The sequence below is a fragment of the Varanus komodoensis genome, unplaced genomic scaffold, assembly GCF_004798865.1.
Source record: "Varanus komodoensis strain SLA01 unplaced genomic scaffold, ASM479886v1 scaffold29_1, whole genome shotgun sequence".
NCBI lineage: Eukaryota > Metazoa > Chordata > Lepidosauria > Squamata > Varanidae > Varanus > Varanus komodoensis.
The window spans coordinates 1,704,631-1,728,645 of record NW_025335759.1 but is presented as its reverse complement, the minus strand read 5'-3'; the positions used below and the strand labels follow the sequence as shown (position 1 = coordinate 1,728,645).

Genomic DNA, 24,015 nt, shown 5'->3' with positions numbered 1-24,015 from the left:
TTCACTTGATTTAAAACAATAAACTTATTCTGAATAACTTTTTCAGTTAAAATATCTGCATATTTTTGCAATACAATCTGCTAAACTGTAGATACTAGCATTGTATCATACATACTTTCTCTTTTGGCATTTTCATGTTGATGGAGCTACAGTCTTTTGCTGTTTTCATATTGATGGAGCTACAGTAGTTCTAGCAGTAATGTAGCTTCCCTTATAAAAAGTTATATCTTTAACATTCTTAAATTTCTTTAGCTTTTGAATGCAGTAGGTTAATTAGGGAAGAATGTACTTTATTGCGGACTTTACTGCAAGTGGATATATTATTTCAGTATTAGAACAAAAGAGTTTTTGGTGTCCTTGCATCTTTATTGATTTTAGTGTTATTGATTGAATTTCAGGATAATTTATTGTAGCAGGGGTTTTGCTGGCTTAAAATGGAAAAACCCCCCACCTAAAATAGAATAAACTTCATGTTGTTTTTAGTGGCCTTGGGACAGAATCTCATTTCTTTAGCCAGGATCCAGTCAAGAAGCCACTGAGCTGGTTAAGGTAATAATTCAGAATGCAATCCTTGATAAACATATATGAAAATAAATCTTATTGAACACCCTGGGACATTTAAGTAAACTTGCTTATGCAACTTGTACATTGTGTGACTGTACAAGTATTTCAGTCATAAGTTCTTTTACACCTATACCAGTTGAAAGAAACTTGGACATCCAGCAACACTGATATAGTTAAGGATGTGGCTGAAGCATGTAAAATTCTTTCGTAGTCCCATGGGTAATGATAGTTTGCGTTTTGTCCATGATGGGATTGGGACCCTAGCTGGCACTAGTGTAAGGCCACAGGTTAGAAATATGAAGTAATGTATAAAACTAGGTCAGGATTCAATAGGACAGACAACCCAACCCAAGCAACCCTATGCCCCTCTGCAGATAACAAGTGGCCAGAATTTATAGGTTGTATGTACAAGTAATCTTTCCATAATGTTCCCAATAGATAATATTTGAAAGCAGAACTTTCTTCACAATATCCCTCCTCTAGTCTCTGCTTCACAAACTCTGGGCTAAGATCTTGAAGCAGGTTACTTTGACATGAGATAGTGCAGCAAATGCATTTCACTGGAGGATTGCAAAGGGCAAAGATAAAAAAAAACTTTAGCCTAGTACTTTTGCTAAAAGTGATGTCTAGTATGGGAATTTGTCATTCTTGAGAATAAGATGCAGATTAATTTGCATAAGTGAAAACAGAAATGCAGTATTTGCCTTTTTAAGTGGAGAATGGAAGGAATTCCCACATTTTGGTAGAACTTAGTAGCTATCTGTTATTCATAATTGCTAGCAACCCTATGCCATTCATTTCTGTGCACGGACTGGTTGTGTGTATTATTTCTGAAATGGAATTGTGCTTTGCAAGCACTTAGAAGTTGTAAAACATGTCATAGAGTCAAGAAATTGAACTTGAAATTTGGGTGAGAATGTGAGAGCTAATCCCTGACTTTGCAGTGTATTTTGGAGACATTCTGAGTATTTCCAAAGTGAAGTGAAAAGTCAGAGACGTAATGTTTCTTCTTGCTTGAACTCTTGCTGGAACTCCAGACTTTAGGGGAGAGGCAGGATTAGTGTCTGAGTCAGGGTCTTGCTTTTAATGTTCTGAGTATCTCCTTAGTGCAACCCAAAGCCAGAGTTTAGGAAGAATGGATAGTTGCCATGGTAACTGAGTGAATTTGTGGACCTGTGAACTTAACATCAGGCTGTTATCTATATGCAATGCTATAATTGGAGCTTGCCTTGCTCTATGGTGGCAGTGTCAGAGCAGAAGGTTGAGAAGTTTATATGTATTTCTATTTTCTATAATTTTAATGGAATGGTTTGAAGCTTGCCATAGTAGATATATTCAGAAGAAAAGAAGCCATCTTGACCATTTTTATAGAAAGACAATATAGAAATATAAATGTTTGAAGAAAAATTTTGCTAGCCTACTGTATCTGAATATAAACTGTATTTTTGGATATGATCAGAACTCTAGATCTTGGTGAGGAGTGGTCCCAGTGTAGAAATGGGCGCAGAAACTCAAGTATAGTAGTCTTGGATCCTTTGAAACTTTTTGACTGTTTCCAATTGCACAGTAACAGTAAGATCCCTGGCACCGATGCTTCCCTCATTGTAAATTTTACACACATTTCACAGATGCACTCAGACTAGTGTTGTTCCATAAGGCCATGTTTATTAAGTTAGTTCCCAAGTTTTGTCTATTTTTTACATTGTTTTGTATAGATGCATTTCTGATGTGTGACTGTTTGTTAATTAATGCCAATCGATGTTTAAACCATGAGGTCTCTATCGTTTTTCCAAGGATTTTCGCATTTTACTATGTATTCACATTTATGTTTCACCTTTTTCCCCCTTTTGGAACTTGTCAGTATATATAGTGTTTCAGAAGGTATCCCTGTATAGATAACTGATCAGATCCAGATGTGTGCTTAGCTTTAATAGGTTGTGTGCTTCCTGTAACCTCAGACCTTGTTCTGACATGAGGTAAATTTATCTACATTTACATATAATTATACAGAAATACATTGTATAAGACTAGCTCTGGTCACTTTGATCTGAAAACATATTGCCATAGTAGTCAGCCAGGGGAGCTCCATCAGACTACAGCCTCTTTTAAGTTCTATCCAACCTGGCCAATAGCAGAGGAATTGTAGGAGTTGTTGGGTACCAGCTTGCCTACCAGTGGCATATTGGAAGGATATTTAACATGATTTGGTTTGCAGGTTCAGTCCAGTGGTGAGGAAATAGGCTTGTACAGGGTGAATGTTTTAAGAGCCTGGCATTATAGGGAGATAAGCTGTATATTGAAAACCCAAGTTTGTAGAATTTCAAAAGAGAAAGCTAGTCTTCAGAAGAGTTCTCCCAGGTACCATAGGTTTGCTTGGCAAACCTCTCTGAGGTCAAGAGACAGTGAACTGACCTCAGAAGGGGTTGTTGGAGATCTAAACCCAGACTTTGCCCCCTCACATTTTTCAGAAAGAACTGTGCTAGCTGTCTCCAAGATGAGAGAAGTGATCTTGGAAGAGAAGGTAATGGGATATTCCAGTGAAAGGGAGGCGAACAGGGAGGACTCTTGGGTGTGGTTTATAAATTAAATAAATTTATACTGAGCTTTCAGTTCCACTGCAAAGTACCTTCATACAGAACCTGTAAAGGAAAAGCTTGCCTCTACCATTCCTTCTGTCCTGCCAGCTTCAGCCCAGCAGGGCATAGGAATCTTGCAAACCTCTTGAGTTTGGAGGCTTCTGAGCAATGAGAATGCACTGAGTAGGACTGTGTCATAAATTTCCCATTCCCCCTTCACATGCTTTGAGGTCCATGAGAATGTTTTGGGCTAGACTATGAGATAAATAGTTGATACACAAATTGAGGGCCAGTGTGGTGTAGGGGTAAGAGTGTGAGTCTTGGACTCACGCAATCTGGGTTCTAGTTCTTGCTCAGCCATGCAGCCAACTGGGAAACTTTGGGCCAGTCATAGACACTCAGGCCAGCCTAGCTGACAGGGTTGTTGTTGTGAAGACAAGATTGAGAGCAGAAGCCACCTTGAGTTTTTTAAAAAGAAAAAAGCAGATATAAATCTAAAATATTTAATTAATTTATTAGCAGTAAGTGTTGATTCTGATAGGCAAAGAAAAGGAATTAAGCAGTATTAGCATATTTCCTTTTTTAAAAAAACACCTAACTAGGTTTTATAAAGTTCCAGTGTGAGTGATGGGAGAGACTGTGTTCTGGGAATGCCTTGGACAGTCTTCCCTATAGAAACAACATCTGTTTGAAGGAAAGCAAAAGTCTGCCCAGGAGGTCTTATCTATAAAGAAATGAGCAGCATCTTGAATTACTTGCAGTGATCCTATGTTCATAGCATGGCTACTCTTGTCTATAAGAATATCACATTAATCAGCCATATTATTTATCAGTAAAATACTTGATAGGCATAAAGTTCTTCCATTTTTGTTCACCTTCAGGGAATAGTTGTGTGAATTAAAGAACATTGAGAACCTTTTAAATGTGGATGTATGAACATCCCCTGTGAGAGGAAAAAGATTTGACTTTTTAGAGTAAGGATATTTAGAGTAAGGATATTTTGTAGTCTTATTTCTGTGACGTTGTACCCCAACTTTTTAAACTTGCTTTGCTTAGATAGCACTCGCACTTTGTTGTTAGTGATAACCAAGCCTTGGGACTGGCACAAGATAAATGAAAGCTAAATAAATGTGTATCTCTCAAACTCATCCAGCTTTGTTTGAATAGTAATCTCAAGCTCTTCCTTTGAAAACAATGTGGAGTTTTTAAGTGGAAAAATGGGTTTGTGCATTTTTTCAGTGTTAGGGTCTCCATGCATGTAGAGGAGCAGAAATGGAATCCATGGTACTCCAGAGATGTTTTTATTTAAAATAGAATCAAGACAATATAGCCAGACTAATCATACAGAAATCCTTTGAGGAAAATTTTTAAATCTTAATTTGGTGTTTAAGGAACAATGCCTCAAGAGTGAGCAGTACTTGCTGTGCCATTAAATAATATACAAAAGGTAGATCTTAATTCTTTGTGAGGCATTTTATGTTTGTCACTGTTCATAGTTCAGTATTACTCTCTGAAGTAATAAGCAGTATGCTCATTAGAGAGCCTCAAGTTTGTGTATCATCATTAAAAATTAATTTGGTTTAAAAGTAATTTGAGATTGCTTTCAGATTGAATTAAACTTTGTAGCAGTAGCAAGAATTTCACATTTGTCGTACTGTCTGCAGGCACAATGTGTGGTAGCACTGGTATCGGCTACAAAAAAAGAATAGTGCACTGCATGTATTCTGCATAAGCTACACTAGCTGCAGCCCATCAATTTGTTGACACTGAAATAAAATGGTTGTTTCAAGCTAGCAAATTAAGCTAGTTTCTGGAGTGGGAAATGTAACATTTTGCCTTGCTTTTGATGCATTAATTATGTGAAATGCTTCTTTTTGGTTGGTTATCTTCAAACTAGTATTGGAAAGGCTAGTTTTAGTGTTCACCATTTAAAGTCTTTAAAATCTTCATTTTGTATATCTTAAACTTAATAATGTTTCGGTGAAGGCAAGGACTGCTTTGCTGCTCTGCTAATCTCACACTTTCAACCAACTCTTTCCCTTAAATCATGATTTCTATTGACTGTTCTTCCATGGCTGAATACTGAATACCGGTTGGTACCCAGCCCAGTAGAATAAGTTTTATAACAAGTTAGCAAAACCCTACAGGAATTGTTTGAGAAGATAGTAGTACTTTTTTGTTCATATCTTTGCAATCACTTTACTGTCTCTTGCATCAAGTCTTTCTTACTGATGTGGAAAGTTGAAGATGCTGCCATTTCATTTAAACTCTAATATCTGGAATAACGTGCAGCGTTTAATACAAGTTCATCTTGCTGGTATGTGACATGCAATTCATTTATTGACTGTTCCACTTGTGCAAAACCTAATGTAGCATGTTCCTTTAAAAAAAGTGTTCTGGCAACCAGTGTGTGTTAAAGCAGCATGGCTTCTCTTATGTAATGAAATGTTGGGTTTGAAGGAAGACATGGAAGTAATCCAGAAAATTATGGGAAAGATGGGAAGCAAGTATTGACATTTGTATATTTAGCTGCCCTGCAGGCTTTTGTATTGAATACATTGATCTAAAATCTCTTTTGAGACCAGGGGAATAATGACAGATGTTTGTGCAGTCCAATATATTCCCTTCACCACTATGATCATCATAAAAATTAAGCACGCAAAAGTAAAAATTAGGTTCTATGTACATGAAGTGCTTAAAATTATGCATCTTTCCATGTACATATTCTACAGTATTTCAGGACTGTACTTTTCTTTAATTTAGGTGAGCTGCATTATAAAAGCTTTAAATATAGGTTTAATGCAAGTCACTTGCAGCATGTTTACAGATTAGTTTAGATAAATGCATTGTCCTACAAATTAGTTATTTCTGGCTTTATGTAATATAGCTCCTGAATTTTTTCCAGCAGCATAATAAAATGGCTAATCAGGTGAATGGTAATGCGGTACAGTTAAAAGAAGAGGAAGAACCAATGGATACTTCCAGTGTAACTCACACAGAACACTACAAGACACTGATAGAGGCAGGCCTCCCACAGAAGGTGGCAGAGAGACTTGATGAAATATTTCAGACAGGTATAATATGCATTTCTTGTTTCTGATTGGTTATGAAAGTGAAGGCAAACCATTTTCAAATTTTTAGGTTTTAAAGTTGAAAATTTTGCTGTATTTTGCACTGTGTGGCTCTGAATGTACTGCTGCTTTCACTTATTTGAGGACAAATTGGGTTTCACATATGCTGATAGTATCCCAGGACATCAGGACACTAACTGTTCATAGATTTGCACAAATTAAAGTGGATTCCAGCCTACTGAATTGTAATTTTTCTCTGTAAAATCATATGCTTCTACTTTTCTACCATAAACCAATTTACAGTGACTACATTAAACACTTAATATTTCAATAGGTGGCTTATTGAAGGAAATAGGTTGCTTGGCTTACTTGGGGGTAGGTTTGAATTCCAGTTTGTATGTGAATTCCATGTTTGTCTAACTCCTAAGGGATAGGTCAATTCATTTCATTATACATTATACGGATGTATTTAGTTTTAAATAAATGCTTGAATTACGTCTATCTTGCTTGGAGCAAGTGGCTTCTTGTGTATTCTAAAGAGAGAGAGAGAACACATGCTCTACTTTAGGAAACACATACTTTTTTTAGTGTGGAATAGAAACTTCCTCTTCCTCTTTAGCATGCGTGTTGTGAACATATTTAGATATGTAAATGGAAATGCTTCATGCCCTTACTTTAAATACTTTAACTGGCAAGAATTAGTTTATCTTTTTTTTCCCTAAAATATTCCAAATGTTCTGCAAGTTCAAGGCAATTCAAAAGAGTATCATATCTGTCTTCACTATGTTGTTATTTTGGCTCATGTGGCTGATCTGTCTTGAATGACAGTCCCAATGAGCACCTCCCAGGTAGCTTTCATTCCCTTAGGCACTTGTCTAAGGTTGTGCTATGATGATGTGCACTTAGTGGCTTGAGTGTAGGCGTCTGAGAAAGGAATGTACAGGAGTTTAGAATGTGTTGCACTTAGTTTGTGTCATAGGGAGTCTGATATTTATCTGAATGTTAAAGCACAATAATGCTAAAATTTATTCAAAAATATCTGTAGAAATACCTTCATGTGTAAAACGTGGCCCAACTGGGGTCTAGTGCTGTTGGCTACTTCTCAGTTCATAGCTAACCTTAAGGCTGAACTTCATGACTCTTAATTTGCTGAGTTTTGCCCCTGTACAAATGATGCAGGTGTCTTCCAATATGCAGGATCAATTCTGAAATACAGCCTTGGAGCAGCTCTATCCAGTGTGTTTGTGAATGAGGACTTCTTCGGTGTTTTAAATCCTGAAATGCTCCAAACACTCTGGATATTTAATGGAAGTCAAAGAAAAAATCTTGGCATGTTGACAGTTAATATTGATGGGAACTAGCTATAGCTACTTTGCATATACCTACTACTAACTTTAGATCATGGAAAAGGAAGTACATGCAAATTCTTAAATGTTTATGCTTCAGAACTTGTCCTACTAAGTGGGTCTGTAGTTATGAGTGTAATCTTGGAGTACTTGAAGTACATAACAGGGCTCGAAATAATGTCACTGGATGAAAAGTTGTGGCAAAATAGTATTTAGCTTATAGGCAAAAACATCCACTGTACTATTTATTTTATATAGACATGGGAATAGCTTGTCACTTGCTGGCTGTTGTTTTTTTTAGTGGGTGAGGGGAAGCTGACTTTGTAAGTTACTGCAGTAAGTACTTTAGCACATCGTGGTTCAGTGACTTAGAGCTCCTCCTTATACATAGTTTGTAAATGGCTCCATTCCAAAATAAAAATCATAAAGCTCTGAAAGGAGATCTTTTGGGAATGTGAGCCAGAGCTCATTATTTCAGACCCTGATATGTAGCATTGCTTTGTTCAACAAAATATTCCCAAACTTTGTGAAACTATTGTTTCTGGATATCATTTTAGTTTATAGTAGTTAGTGTGACTGAATTAGCTCAGATTATTTCAATTTTAGTAAAGTTTGATAACTTTAAAAGAGCACATTGTATCATAATTAAATAGGTACCTGTAACTATTCTTTATTTTTAATTTTTTAGGATTGGTAGCTTATGTTGATCTTGATGAAAGAGCAATAGATGCTCTTAGAGAATTTAACGAAGAAGGAGCCCTCTCTGTATTACAGCAGTTTAAGGAAAGTGACCTGTCGCATGTACAGGTAAGGTAAGAGCTCCTGTGGTGTGAACAAATAGGTTTGCAAATGTAGTATTGTTTCTAACTTGAATATAGCAAGCACCAACAAAACTGAGGTGGAAATCATTGTTTTGAATTCAGATGAGAATTCTTTTGCAGATTGTCTGTTTTTGATAACTGTGTTAAGATTTTGTCTCTTAAAACTTGAAATTTAAAGTCTAGAATTGCATGCAGGTTGTAAGACCTGCACATTAGTGTCTTAAGTTTACCTGACGTGTTGGTTAGTGGTGTGCTGGTTTCTTTCCATGAAATTATATCAGATTATGTCTGTAAGGACACTAGTTAGTTTTGACCAACTGGTAGCTGGGTATTGTACAAGGTTCAATAATTTCAGGTTGATTTTCCTACTTTCCAGTTGAATTATTTCATAAATTGTATCTGCAGAACAAAAGTGCATTTTTATGTGGAGTTATGAAGACTTACAGACAGAGAGAGAAACAAGGGAGCAAAGTACAAGAATCAACAAAGGGGCCAGATGAAGCGAAAATTAAGGTAATGTATGCATACGCTGACTTAACCAGGGAACAGATGAAAATAATACCTAACTTCTGTGTCGGTAGTATTTTATATAGAAAGCTCATTGCATTGTTCAGATGTTACTCTAAGGATTTGTACTGGGAGCAAAGAATAATATTTCCCTACCCCAGGGAAAAAAAACCTCTCTGCCTTTTCTCTATAAAATGTATATAAAGTTAAATAGTTAACATTACAAATACATATTGACTAAAGAGCCATAATTGATTCATATATTGGAGGGAACCATGCTTCTAATATATGGTCTGAAAATTGTATTCACTACATGCTGCTTCATATGTAGCTGTTGTGTAATGCAGTTAGAGTAGCTGCCTGGTACTGCTGTCGCTGGACATTTCCAGCAGCCCTTTCTGCAAAGGAGTAGTGCTGCCATTTTCATATTCTAGAGCATGGCCAAGTGCCACATTGCATTCTTGCTCCTTGCAGGTAATTAATACAGCAGTCACCCTAATAAACCAATACGGGCTGCACCCAGTGATCCTGTATCTGCTTTAATAACAGTAGAAGGGGGATCAGTGGAAAAGAGGCAAATGCAGACCACTTAGAACCAGCAGCTATTGCAACAATTGCTGTACTATCAGAGATCCTCTACTCCTTGTACATAGTCCATCCTTTGGCATATATAACTTAAGCATAATTCTTTCTGATTGGTTCATGGAGAGTGTTTCATTATGTTTATGGTCAGTATTATTGCAGATGTGATATGCAGCTGTATTGTTTTTTTTTAGAATAGATAGGAATAACCTGTGGCCTGCCAAGCCTATTGGCCATACATTGTGATCTGACCAGCCCTTGAAACTTGTCTTTGCATTCCTACTAGGTACCAGAAAGGAGGATCTTTATAAAATATGGTCATTGCACTGTATTTCTTTTGCTAGGTCACTGGGTTTTGTGGATTTATTCTACAGTATGAAAGAGTGGTATACATCTAAATATTCCAGAATTTCTCTTGGTTAGGACTATCTAGTTTGTTTTCCACTCTTGCTAATTAATGTCCATCTGTGCACATCATCTTAATAAACCAAAATTCTAGAAGAATTGTGTATTATTCTTAATAGACTAGTGTGCTGGACCATGCTGCTTATTAGCTCTTGCATGGCTTCTCCTGTAAGCACAAGTAGCTGTCTGTGGTTTGTTATGATATCAATTCTTGGGTAAGTCAAAGTTTCAAGCCACAGTGTGTTCTTGGCTTATTACTTGGGCTTGTATGGGAAGGCACAAGCCAGGTTTTAGTCTGCATGCCATGATGAAAAGTTTGCATTTCATTTTATCTGCTTGTGAGAGGAGCCAAATACAAGGTATTAAGCAGCATTCATCAGAATGCTAGCTTGTTCACAATGAACAATTTTGTGCACCAGGCAATTGGGCTTATCATGGGTTGTTTTCCCTGTCCTTCATCCCCTGGTCTTCCAGCTGCTGTACAACAGTTCTGTGCAGCTGAACCTGTCCTGTCTTGTCCATGCTCTGATCATGCTCCCATTTTTGTTTGCTGTATGTGTTTTGTTTTTCCAAAGTCACATACCACTGTTGATGACAACTGTTCTACCCACTCCCAGGAGCAGTTGTCATTGGCTCATTAAGCTTAAAAAATGGACAGCAGAAATGTGTACAATTGTGATTTTAATTTTTAAATTTTAGAGGAGCTATGGCACAATTGGGCAGCATACAAATGTTTTAAACAAACAAACACACTGTTTTGGTCTTTCGCAGTTGCACCCTTATGGCTGCCCAGAATGTGGAATCTTGTCTGGTATATGCCCTGGTAAATGCCTGCTGCCACAGTGCAGTGGGTTTCATCCATGGACATTAACTAAGTGAAGTTGCATGTAGAGCATTTTATGCATACTTGTATGCTGTTGATTGGTGAGCTGTCAGTTGAAAAGCAAAGCAGCAAAGGGATTTTTTCCTGAAAGGGATTGGCGAGCGTATCTTGCCCTTAGCTGTGATCCTCTAGTTTTTCAGTATTGCCCTGATAGTACCTCCACCTTTTCCATGTTTCTCTGAACCTCTAGATATTCCTGACAGAGGATATCTTCGTCCCATCCCCTTTTCACAAATACTAACTTTTGACAGTTGCTAACAGAATGGGCCTTTTTTTAAAAAATAGCTTTCTGGCAAATTGGAGCAGTCTTTGGGGCAGGGATATGAACACACTTATAGTTCCAGGCCTGAAAGATGCTCAGATGCTCATATTTGACAGATAGCTTCATAAAAAGAATGCTCTCAGTCATGTGCATTTCTGCTGCCCATTTTTGTTTCTTTAAGTGTAACCAGCCAGTGACTCTGAAGTACCCCTTGGGCATCAGTGGAGCAGCTGTCACTGGCAGCAGCATGGGCAGAATTTCCAAGAACAGCAAGTTTCCCCATGCTCTCTTGCTGAGAGGCTCGCTTGCCACTTCCTACACCCACACTGAGATTAGTCTCTTGGGTTCAGAAAATGCTAAAAGCTGCCCTGGTTCCAAGTACCTTGTTGTCATAAAATAAACCACCCTGTACAAAGCAGTTTAGGTTCAGATGAAATGGCTAAGTTACCCATGCTGGATTGCCAAGTTGTGCGAACACGATCAGCAAAACAGAATTCTAGTTTATGGGGATGTACAAATGCAGCTGGTGGGTTGCTAAGTGCCACTCACATTATGAAATTTCCCACTTTACATTTCTCCCCTTAACTTTTAGGCTTTGCTAGAGAGAACTAGTTACACGTTGGATGTGACCACAGGGCAGCGAAAGTATGGCGGCCCTCCTCCAGATACTGTCTACTCGGGTTCCCAGCCTGGAATTGGCACAGAGGTGTGTATGTGCAGTTTATGTGCATCAGTATGCTATTATGTAAGATTACGCTAAACTTGTGTATGCTAAAATGTTGATAAGCTATAGCAATGGTAGCTTACTTATGAATATGAGTGTGGATCTGGGACTCAGGTGATCTTGGTTCTAGTCCCTGCTTGACCATGGAGCCAACTGGGTGCCTTTGAGTCAGTCACAGACTTTTGGTCCAACTTATTTCACAGAGTTGTTGTGAGGATAAGATTGAGAGCAGGAGGGGGAGAATGATTTAAGCTGCTTTCAGTTTGTTGTAAGAAATAAGTGAGATATAAATCTAATAATTTTTTTAAAGTGATGGATTGTTTAACCAAGTTTTTATCATCGATGCCTTCACTAAGGACAAAATAGTACTTACTAAAAGGATACTTTTATGGGTGGAATATACAATTCTAAACACCTTTCTTTTTGACTGCAACTTTCAATGTTCTTAAAACAAGCACTCTTCAGTAGTAAGTTGTTTGTTGATTTGTTGACATCTAATGCAGTTCACATTTGGGACACTGAGCCCTTCATTACAGTTTTGTTGGATTGCTATCTCTGCAAACACACGTAACTAACAGTTTTGAAGGACATAGTTCAATACAGTGAACATTGTTTCTTTATGTTTTGTCCAAATATTTTTTCTTCCTCCTATTCTAGAGTTGTGACTAACTTGGATATGTTTTTACTAAATTTGTAGCAGTTGATTTCCTCTTGCTTTTTCTTTTAATCTTTGCCACTGTTTAACACTGTCTGGAATTTTGTTCTTGGGAGCTTAAATGATATTTATTACAAGCATTTGTAACCCATCCTTCCACACAAGTGCTCAGGACAGCTTGCAGTCTAAAATTCCAAAAATACATTAATAAAACCACACTTATTAAAATTTCTAAAATTGAAAATTATAAACTAAAAAATAAGAAAGGAAACATAAAATAGGAAGTGCGACTTAAAAACAAAAAGAAAACAAAAAAATCTTAAAATGTCTAAAACCCTTAATTGTTAAAATGATGGTTAAATAAAAAGGTCTTTACCTGGTGCCAGAAGGAGTATAACGTTGGCGCCAGGTGGACCTCTGGGGAGCACATTCCATAGTCTGGGCACCACTGCCCAGATATTTGTTTATCTGTTTGCTGATCTGCCATTCTCTTTTGTAGGAACTCTGTTTGACATTTGACCAATGTATGTTTGTTAAAGAATGACTAAGTTTTTGAAAGGCAATTATTTTAGTAGGGAAAAGGTTATTTAAATTGTCAAATAAATTAAAATAGAAATAAAGCAAAATAACAGTAACTGAAAGACAATAGGCTTGTTCTTCAAGCATTATGAACAGAGGAGGGACTGATTAATTTGGGTATGTTTTTTCCGCTTTCATGGGGCTCTTGCACCCCTCACCTCCCATGAATGTGGATGGCCAACTATACATACAAATTTGACTTAAACACAAATCTCCATTTTCTCAGGGACAGAACACATTCATAACCCAGGGATTGCCTGCATTGACCTGTACTGCCCACATTTGCTCAGAGCTTGTTTGCAGCATGTTGTACTTTTACTACCTGGCCTGACTTCCGTACTGATCATGAATCCAGAATGATTCCTGTAGAAGGAATCATACCACAGTGGCAGCTCCTTGGCAGACCAAGAGCATGACCATCAAGGCAGCTCCTTGGATCTTGCAGATGTTTATGCTGCTCTGCATCTGAGTAGAAAGTTTGGAATCTGCATTGGGAGCAGACCATTGAGACCTTCGTCTTGGAATTAACATTCTGAGAGAAGTATACTTTGGATTCCAAGGCTGAGAAGAGAATCTTAACATTTATACAGACAGTATGAGTGCCAAAGAAAATGATTCTCACCACAATTCCAGCAGCCTTGCCTCTACACCCCTTGCCTCTTATTCCTCATCAGCCAGTCAGCCTGGGCTTCGAATTAGAAATAACAGTCTTGCTTTGTTCATTCACTCCCCACTCATTTTAGCCATAGTACAACTTAACTTCTCTATCTTTTTAAAAGGATTGTTTTAAACTTAGGCAATCAAAACAATGATGGTGGGTGAAACTCAGTGTGTGCAACAAAAGCACCTTTGTGCTTCCCAGAGGGGGAGCTAGAGCTCAGGCCTCATTCTTCTGTTTCTCTTGCTTCATCATCTTGTTTTCTTGAGAGCTAAAGGAAGTAGTCAAGGGAATGCTGGGATGATTAAGAGCAAAGCCAACAAAGACACATCTAAGCTCAAAGTCTCAACCTCTAAATCCTTACCCCCTTTACATTCTTCAGAGGACTCTAGCCTAATTTCTTCTAGGCCTCTGCCTTGTTACCCAAAGGGACTCTTCAGGATGGTAGAGCCAGTTAAGTCATAAGCATTCATTGCTGTGTTATGCTTCTGATAAGGAGAATTAGCGGATTCTGCCCCATTGAAAAACTGTTTGTTTAATACAGAGGACCTTTTCCTCATAAACTTACAAGGTTATAGTTTCTCTTGGCTTGCACTCAGCATTAAAATCCAACAATCCTTAACACCATCCACCCATGGTCACTTCAGTCCAGGGCAAAAAAGGAGGTTAGATAGGCCATTCTTTGGGGCCTAACCCCATCCTAAGGTGTTTTCTTCAAGATGCAGTACTTCTGGCCCCACCAGGGGTGCACAGATTTCCCTCTTGGACTTCACATGGCATCTTTAAGATATTGACACAGACTCCTTGAGCCACCATGGACTTCTTGAATATGTTCTGGCTTCTGTTGGTTAAGGTCACAATCCTGATCATCACTGTATTAGCAGAAAGGGTCTCAGATGTGATTAGACATACCTGGTTCTTTCACCAAGGACTCTGACACTTCTTGTTTTATCTCTGTCAGCAGCTCATGCTTCTTTCCTTCTGCCTTAAGTCCTCTCACCCTTCTGAATGGAAGTGGTGCAAGATGAATGTGTGCAGGGCATTCAGTCTATATGTGTAGAATCAAATCATTCAGATGCAGCCACTCACTATCTTTCCACCCCATTTCTTCATTCTGGAAGGAATTACGATCTCTAGTGTTTGGCAGTTTAAGGCTTGACTCATGGTAGCTGCCATGGCCAATCACTGCATGCGAGCTGCAACAGTTTTGGTAGCATTTTCCACCAATCAGAAAGTTTTAGGTTTCCCCAGATACTAGTATGGGCTGCCCTACCCATCACTGCTGGGTAGGCTTAGGAGGGAAATGAGCTCTGCAGAGTGTGGTTTTTCCCAAGCAGATAGATACTACTGTGCCCTTAAGGAGGAGGGTGATCCCAGTTCTTTGATTCCTATCAACCCCAGAGAATGGAATGTTGGATACTTGCCATGAATTCCATTCTAGGTTAGCGGGATGGAGACATTCAAACCCATGTGTTATGTGGCCGACATAATTTTCCTTATCTGACTGGTCTGCTGTGTGCAGTTATTGTTGTTCATGTTTGAAAACTGGAGCTGCAGGGCCAGGACTTTGTTCAAAGATCACAAAGCATGTGATCTCTGCCTTCCTGGGCAGTGAAAAGAGTTAACTTAATCCTTAGAGGTCTCCTCCCACTAGCCCAGAATGGGCTTTCATGGGAACAATCCAACATTACATTCTCTTCCTCTTCATGTGCGTGCAATGGGATGGGGTGGCACACAGAGACTGAGCCATGACTGTTGCAGAGTTTGCCAGCCTCTGACTCTGCTCACCACTGATTGTAGCCCCCTCCACCTGGACCTTTCCCACAGATGAATGGCTCTTTGTGAAAAAGTTCCTGAGCCCTACAAGAATAATTTGTACTGAGTCTCTTATTGTATGCTTACTTTCCCCATCACCCCTGTTCCCCACAGGTAGGAGGTTGAAAACCTTTGTTAGTGAGAACATGTCAGGATCAGATTGTGGGTTCCTATTCTGGCTTTTTTCTAAGCCATCACTTAAGTAAATTATATACCTCTGAGTTCAGATACATCCTTTTGATTGAAAAGGAAGATCAGATTTTAAAATAACATTCTTTCCAAATCTCTTGCACATTAACTGACTTAAATATAGCATACTAATAATATAGCACATATAGCACATAAGAAAGCCTTATTTCTCTTTCAGGTTTTTGTTGGCAAAATTCCTAGAGACTTGTATGAAGATGAATTGGTACCACTTTTTGAAAAAGCAGGGCCAATTTGGGACCTGAGGCTAATGATGGATCCGCTTTCTGGACAGAACAGAGGCTACGCTTTTATCACTTTCTGTAGCAAAGATGCAGCACAAGAAGCTGTCAAATTGGTGAGTATTCTGCTAAATAAATTGTTGGTTGAGATTACTGCTGTTCAGATACAGGTAGAATTTGTATCTCCCCAGATGTGATGAACTAGAGCGAGGATGAGGGCCAGTATTTCTGTCTCTCTCCAAGTACATTCTGCTTTCATTTGCCTGCTATCATACATGCAAAGTAAGGCATGTTAATTGTCTCTGTTACTTTTTAGATTGGCTTACAACAGCATTGTAGGTCATTCAGCATGAATAAGTGCTCTTCTTTTGTCTACATTGCAGCTGCTTAAACTGCTTCTCAGTTTAACCGTGCTATGTGCTAGGTATTAATATGGAAGAATATAAATTGAATGTGGCTGAGTTATCTTTCAGGATTTTGAACCCTAGAGTTCTTACTGTGGTCTTCTTGATGACCATACACTATCAGTCTAACTTCTCTCCCAGCTAAATTTTAGTGAAAATGATAATAAAGTACAGGAAAAAATAGCAGAGCATCTGCAAAAGAAGTGATGCTTGACTAACCTTTTAGAGCTGTTTGCAGCATATAAATGTGGACACCCTGGTAAATAAGCCCACAAAAGTTACTAGCCTGGAAAACATTTTAGTGACCTGCTGGGAGTGTGGTAGACCTAATTTTTATTTATGTTCCACCAATACCAGGTGTTGGAAATACAAGAAATTTTGCATGGATTTGGCTGCTCATATAGGCAGAGTGCCATCCAGCTTCAGGCAGCCTGCTGGGTGTGGAGGAGAGGGATCCTTGCTTTGGCAATCCACTCGGTTTCTGATCTGGGTAAAGAGGAGGAATTTTAGAAAACAAAAAGCTATCTACAAACATAATTTAATAACAACCAACCAACAAAAACAAAATCAAATACTCTGAAAGTCATCATTGAGAGAAGCACTGAATAGGTTGAATTGTAATTTTGATGTTACATACATTAATAGAGTGTAAATTGTAACATTCTGAAAAATACATATTCATAAAAGCAAATTCAAAGTTAGGAAAGGATTGGACAAAAAACAAAGTTAGAACAATGATAATGTTGCTGTTAAATTTTCTCTGGCATAGGATGCCCCTATTAATGAAAAGCATCCAAAACATCCTAGCCATGACATCTCTGCTTAGCCTTCTAAGTTCAAGGCTGTGGTTTCCCTTATGGAGTCAGTCCATCTCTTATTTCGTCTCCCTTCTGCCTTGGACATTCCTTAGCAATAACAGTGATAGTTTCATTTTAACCTTTTTGCTGAGTTCACTGTTTTAAAACTAATCTTTGGGGCCCAGGTCACTCAAAAGGTGGTTGGAACAATAGCAAAAACATAGCAAGTTCAGTAAAATGTTTTCAGGAATAGAGATAGCTTGAAGATAACATTAAGAATTACTTGGCAATGGATTGTATTATTAACTCAGATGGCTTTTAAATAGACACTTGTCCAGACAGCACAGGCCATGATGTCCAAGAATGTAAGAGGTGGTATACCTTTTCATACCTATTTATGAGTTTCCCAGAGTCTTCTGGCTTGAGAATGCTGAGGTTGAAGATAGAGTATTTTTTTGTTCTGTTTCATCAAAGTAATATTTATTTTCCATTTTTAACCTGAAGTTTTTTCATAGGTAGTGTATATAAAAGTGCCTGTGTCTAAGCTGCCAAGAATTTGGGGACTGATATTGAGAAATAATACAGATTTATTTATTTATTCATAGCCTGCCTTTTTTCCTTTCAAAGAACTCAAGGCAACTTCCATAATTTTCCTCCTCTCAATCTTATCCTCACAACAAAAAAATTGTGAGGTAGGTTGAGCTGAGAGTCTTTAACTTGCCCAAAGTCGCCCACTGGCTCAGTCGCGACTAGAACTCAAATCTCTTGAGTTCAAGTCCCACACTCTTAACCGCTGTACCACACTGACTAGATGGTATTTGAAACTTTGAGTTTTCCTTGCATGGAATTTAAAAGTCATATTTTTGTATGAAATAGAATTGTATTAATAGAGCTTTCCAAAAGAGGCTGTTAAGAGTTTTTATTGCCCACATTTTTTTACGTTATAACTGTATGCTGAATTTTGATTTTTGATTTTTTTAAGTGTGACAACTATGAAATCCGTCCCGGTAAACACCTTGGTGTATGCATTTCTGTGGCAAACAATAGGCTGTTTGTTGGATCAATTCCAAAAAACAAGACCAAGGAAAACATTTTAGAGGAGTTCAGTAAAGTTACAGGTAAGGAGTTGATGGCATATTGGGAAAGGGAGTGTGTAGCTAAGTGTAACAAGCTGTACACATAGGAGTCAGTGTATATCAACCAGTGGTATATACTGCACTAAAACCTGAAGCAGCAGCCCCTTATCTGTCTTTATGCAGGGGCCTAGAAATGATTTTGATGAGGTGGATAAACTTCCAGACTTTCCATACCAAGGAGATGTGTGATTCAGTACCAAGCAGCACAGTGAAACCAGCTGTGGCTCTTCTGAATAGCAAGCTGAGGGTGTCTAAGATAAAAATTAAATTCAAAGTGGCAGCAGGAATAAGCTGTATTTGAAATCCTGCCAGTTATTGGAAGAATGGCCTTCCCTTCAGAAAGCCTTAGATAGGCATGGTGGTGGTGGAGGCCATTTGCATGGCGCTTGCCGTATCAGCCATTCTCCCATTTCAATCCAGGTTCTCACTGAAGTACTGAATGAGGAAACATCAATTTTACCACCTTTGTGCTAGAAATGGGAGTAATACAGCCAAAAGTAGACTGGGCATTGTCCTGAGACTGGCTGTTTTTGCTGGGTAGCATTTTGGGGTGTAGCAGGAATATGTTTATTATTATTATTATTATTATTATTATTATTAGGGGAACTTCTATGCCGCCCCATTCGCTGAAGCCTTGGGGCGGCTCACAACCATAAATAAATAGAATCCTATAAAACAATATAAATTAAGTCACCCTGCCCAAATAATAAAATAAATAATATTGACAATTAAAATAACGTTTGAATAAAAAGGTCTTCGCCTGGTGCCGAAAAACAAATTACGACGGCGCCAGGCGGACCTCTCTGGGGAGCGCATTCCATAGATTGGGCGCCATGATTAGTTGAATGCCATGATTAGTTGAATGAGTGTGTCAAGGACTTGATCTTCTTGTCTGGAAGCCTCTTGTGTGTGTTAGCTTTTCAAGCTAGAAAGATTTTAGTCTTTACATGTGATGCATGAATTCTTATTCTTACAGAGGGTTTGGTTGATGTAATTTTGTATCATCAACCTGATGACAAAAAAAAGAATCGGGGATTCTGCTTCCTGGAATATGAGGACCACAAATCAGCAGCTCAAGCCCGGCGTCGGCTGATGAGTGGGAAAGTAAAAGTTTGGGGAAATATTGTTACTGTGGAGTGGGCTGACCCAGTAGAGGAGCCAGATCCAGAGGTCATGGCAAAGGTAACAAAGCAGAAGCTATACTTGCAATTTTCCATTACAGTTTGCCTTTCTGGAACCAGATTTGATTCCCCCACTGCCTCTGGCTGTCACTGAAATACAAGTGGCACCTTCCCCTTTGGGAATTAGAACTCTGCTTTTATACTCAAAGGGCATAACAGTTGAACAAAACTGCTGTAGTTCTGTAGTCTTAAACTATAATGAACTGTCATAACTAAATAAGATGCATTTTCTGTCTTGTGAATTGCATACAAAGATTTTCCTGGACATTCCATATGTTGAGTAGTTTGTGAATGTTTCTAAACATCGTAATTAGAATTAGCATACCATCTTCTCTTACATGGAGAGTAAGACAGCCTTGTTTTCCTAAGCTTCATCAAGGTGAGGCTGGCTGAAGTACATTGCTCCGGCTGCGCTCCATGCTTCTTACCTATGTGGTACAAGGAATAGTATCTGCTGGCCAATGCCTTCTATTCTGTGGGTATCTGCTTTAAAAATCTAGCAGAAAAGAAGTATGTCTATATTGCCAAACTGGAATCTTGAGAGCCAGGGTTGATGAAAAGCTTGCTTAATGGTTCAGCAGAAGCCAATATTGAAACTTTCAGTTAAGGATCAGTATCAGCCTTTCCCCTATCAGATGCCCTCTAGATCTTTTGAACTATATATATTGCTGATCATTGGCCAGATTTGCTGAGGGTGATGGAACTAAAGTCTAAAAGAACTGGAGGGCACCAAATTGGGGAAGGTGCTCTATACTTTTAATTGCTAGTTTCAGTTTTGGATGCATTTTTAAAAATAGAACTGGAATGCCTATTGTGATAGTAGTAGCAAGTAATTTTGCTGTCTTTAGCTGTACTTCAGTGTCCTCTTACCTGAACATTCTAACGTTGCACTATTGAAGTGGAGTTCAGCCAAAGTAAGAAATGTTTCTGAATGGGTCCTTTTTGAAGCTGATTTCAAAATTCCAATTTTCTCAACAGGTGAAGGTTCTGTTTGTAAGAAATTTAGCCACTACAGTAACAGAAGAAATATTGGAGAAATCATTTTCAGAATTTGGAAAGCTGGAAAGAGTGAAGAAATTAAAAGACTATGCTTTTGTTCATTTTGAAGATAGGGGGGCAGCAGTTAAGGCAAGTAAAAAAATGTATTTCCCCTGGATCTTAGGGAATTTGGACCAAAACACTCAAGGATGTGTAAACATAGGCAGCTGAGGTTGTTTGGGAATTAAGCCATGGGTTATTTGAGGGTTGTATGACTCTCAGCCTCTGCCACCTGAGTTCTCACACACAGAAAGTCAGGTGGCCATGGGCGCCATGCAAAATGTGATAGACCCCACATGGAGTAGTTTGAAGACGCAGAAATGATCTGTAACTGCCGGGTAGTAGTATTAGCTCATCCAGGTTGTTGCTTCTATTTAAAACTGCTTGCTGTTCCTTGCCACAATGCAGAGTGCACATTTGTCAATACATTATTCATATTGTGTATATGAGAGAACATATGGAGCCTTGTAAATAAAAGATTTGGGGGAGGGCATGCTCCCTTTGCTCCATGTATGTATGGACCCTCAAGATTTTCCTCCTATCCTGTCTACATGCTCGCAGAAGCCTGAGCAAGAGCGAGGATGTCAGTGCTGTATTGACTGTAGCACAAAGCTAGAAGGGAGACTCCCCCCCCGCCCCCCCGAGAGGCCATGCAACCTCTAGATCAGTGCCTGGTTTGAAAACAACAGCTGGGTAGCTCTTCAAGGTCAGAGGAAAGTGTGCATGCTGGCATGAAGACAGCACTGTGCAAGGGGCCTGATAATTGCCAGACTGCAAGTCAGATTCAAATGCATCTGTAGAAACTTAGTAACCACTCCTTAGAACTCTCAGGGCGCAGCCCTGTACAAATTGGGAAAAGTTCTAAAAGTGCATGGGCTTGCATCTTTAATATGTAAAATGCAAGGATACACAATGTAAAAGTGAGAACACTGTGGCTTTAAGAAATGTTGACATGAGGGGTAGAAAGATGGGCATCCTAAAGGAGCACCGTATCGTTTAAATAGAATTTAAACGTCTTTTTTCCCCTTCAAAACAGGCCATGAATGAAATGAATGGAAAAGAGATAGAGGGGGAAGAAATTGAAATAGTGTTAGCCAAGCCTCCAGATAAGAAAAGGAAAGAACGCCAGGCTGCCAGACAAGCCTCGAGAAGTACTGCGTGAGTGTAAACTTTATTAATTGTAATGTAGCACACAGTGCTTTGTGCTGACATCAGCATAATAGAAATCTACTTAAACCTGGCATGCTGAACTCTACCTGAACTGGAGTTTTTAACTTAGGAAAACACACAAGATAAATGCTAATGCTCTTTTCCTCCTCCTCACTAGGTATGAAGATTATTATTACTATCCTCCACCTCGTATGCCACCTCCTATTAGAGGCCGAGGTCGTGGAGGGAGAGGCGGCTATGGCTATCCCCCAGATTACTATGGCTATGAAGATTATTACGATGATTATTATGGCTATGACTATCATGACTACCGTGGTGGCTATGAAGATCCTTACTATGGCTATGATGATGGCTATGCTATAAGAGGAAGAGGAGGAGGAAGGGGTGGGCGAGGCGCACCTCCACCACCTAGGGGGCGGGGAGCACCACCACCAAGAGGTAGAGCTGGCTATTCCCAGAGGGGGGCACCCATGGGACCGCCAAGAGGAGCCAGGGGTGGGAGAGGGGGTCCTGCCCAGCAACAGAGAGGACGTGGTGCTCGTGGAGCCCGGGGCAACCGTGGGGGCAACGTGGGAGGCAAGAGAAAAGCCGATGGGTACAACCAACCGGATTCCAAACGCCGCCAGACCAACAACCAGCAGAACTGGGGCTCCCAACCAATCGCTCAGCAGCCGCTTCAGCAAGGTGGTGACTATGCCGGTAACTATGGTTACAATAATGACAACCAGGAATTTTATCAGGATACGTATGGGCAACAGTGGAAATGAGACAAATAAGGAGGGCGTGGGAATATTGGCAAGATAGAATTTGGCTATAGCTCTACATCCTTCCAAAAATTGGCTTAATGTTTCATCCTTCAGTAGTGATTGGCTGCCATTTGTATTGGGCTGAAGAATCACTCTTGTATATACTCAAGTCTTTTATTTTTTTCCTTTTCTCATAAATGCACTTGGACATTACTGAGCTTGCAGAATTCCCAAACATAGTTTTGGGATACAGTGCTTTTTATCGTTTTAGGCTTCATTTTAGCAGTTTATCAGCAGGATGGGCAACACTGTTAAATCATGATTTTGCAGACCTTCTGTTTTTGGACAGTTTCATTTTTTGGATTTGGGATAGACTACATAGGCATATGCTGTACATAAAGTAAAGCTAGTACTTTGTCTCCGTAGTTTTAAGAAATTAAAACAAAATTAAGTTTTCTTGTATTGAAAATAACATGACTGTATGTTTTGCATTCCTAGAAGTAGGTTAACTGTGTTTTTAAATTGTTATAACTTCACACCTTTTTGAAAATCTGCCCTACAAAATTTGTTTGGCCTAAACGTCAAATCCGTGGCAATTTGTTCCTTGATGTGATTGTATTTCCAATTTCTTCTTGTTCATGTAAGATTTCAATAAAACTCAAAAACCTATTCAAAACATTACCTATTTCAAATTCAATTGTGTCCTAAAACATTATTTTATTGGTCATTATTGCAAGAAGCATTTTTTAAAAACTGCCTATGTGAGTGATCAAATTCATGCAAAATTTCTTGCAATTTCCAACATCTGGCATTGGTGGCATGTGAGTCAGAGCTAGGTCTAATCATAGAAAAAATGAAATTTATTAATTGGTACTCTAATCTAGTTGCCTTTAACGTGGAATTGGTTGCTTTCTTAACAGCTTCAAGTACATCTGAGCATTTGTGCAAGCCCGTTTTGGTCAGATGTGAGATAAGTATTGTGTAGGAAGGCTGTCCATAAATTTAACCCGTTTTTATGTTACTAATGTCGATAACATCTATTGACTTCAGCACAATTCGATTGCTCAAATCTAAAAGAACATACAAGTATGTGCTCAATTTTAATGTAAAACTATATTTAGAGTCTGTACTTTGAACATAGATGAGATGGGTGATAGTTTTTTTTAATAAAATATAGTGAAAATATAAATCTTTATATTACAGATAACAAACAGGATTACTAATTGATTAAAACATTTGATTTTGAACTTGCTGATGAGTGTTTTAAAGTGCAAATTTCCATACATTTGGGATATTGCTTCAGGGTGTATCAAGAACTTTTTTGTATGAACCCTGTTTTTACCCATTTTTAACATGCATTTGACTCTCAGTTCATGATGCTTTTTCACCTGCTTGCTTTTGTTGCACTGTACTAAACTGCAGTGAAGCATATTTGTAGCTTAGGGAGGGAAGTCTTAAATATGCAGATAGGATTGGCCAATTTCAATACCCATAATAAACAGTCTGCCCCTAAGTTTTATGGGTTTGCAATTGATTAGAACAGGTGAAAATAATATACGTCACTAGCAGAGAATAAGCTGCTTGTCTGAACCTCCTTTATTCTTTGACTGGAAGAATTACATTGTTGTGCCACAGTGTTTTCCCACGTTTTTGTTTATTGTCAGCGA

The 24,015-nt window shown here is 38.7% G+C and overlaps 1 protein-coding gene across 5 annotated transcripts in view; it reads left to right on the top strand.

The window, feature by feature from the left end:
• HNRNPR (heterogeneous nuclear ribonucleoprotein R) overlaps positions 1 to 23,029 on the top strand; it is a 24,862-nt gene extending 1,833 nt beyond the window's left edge. The window contains exons 1-11 of one of the 5 annotated variants that reach the window (XM_044434849.1): positions 5,377 to 5,457; positions 6,049 to 6,214; positions 8,246 to 8,364; positions 8,784 to 8,891; positions 11,610 to 11,723; positions 15,816 to 15,992; positions 18,060 to 18,195; positions 19,190 to 19,395; positions 20,373 to 20,522; positions 21,469 to 21,590; positions 21,760 to 23,029. In XM_044434849.1, coding sequence (XP_044290784.1) covers positions 6,058 to 6,214; positions 8,246 to 8,364; positions 8,784 to 8,891; positions 11,610 to 11,723; positions 15,816 to 15,992; positions 18,060 to 18,195; positions 19,190 to 19,395; positions 20,373 to 20,522; positions 21,469 to 21,590; positions 21,760 to 22,369 — 1,899 coding nt within the window. In that variant the 5' untranslated portion in view covers positions 5,377 to 5,457; positions 6,049 to 6,057 and the 3' untranslated portion in view covers positions 22,370 to 23,029. Of the gene's footprint in view, positions 1 to 5,376; positions 5,458 to 6,045; positions 6,215 to 8,245; positions 8,370 to 8,783; positions 8,892 to 11,609; positions 11,724 to 15,815; positions 15,993 to 18,059; positions 18,196 to 19,189; positions 19,396 to 20,372; positions 20,523 to 21,468; positions 21,591 to 21,759 lie in introns of those variants that run through there. The other 4 variants (XM_044434848.1, XM_044434846.1, XM_044434851.1 and 1 more) reach the window with 4 other exon arrangements.
• The last annotated feature ends 986 nt before the right edge of the window (positions 23,030 to 24,015 follow it).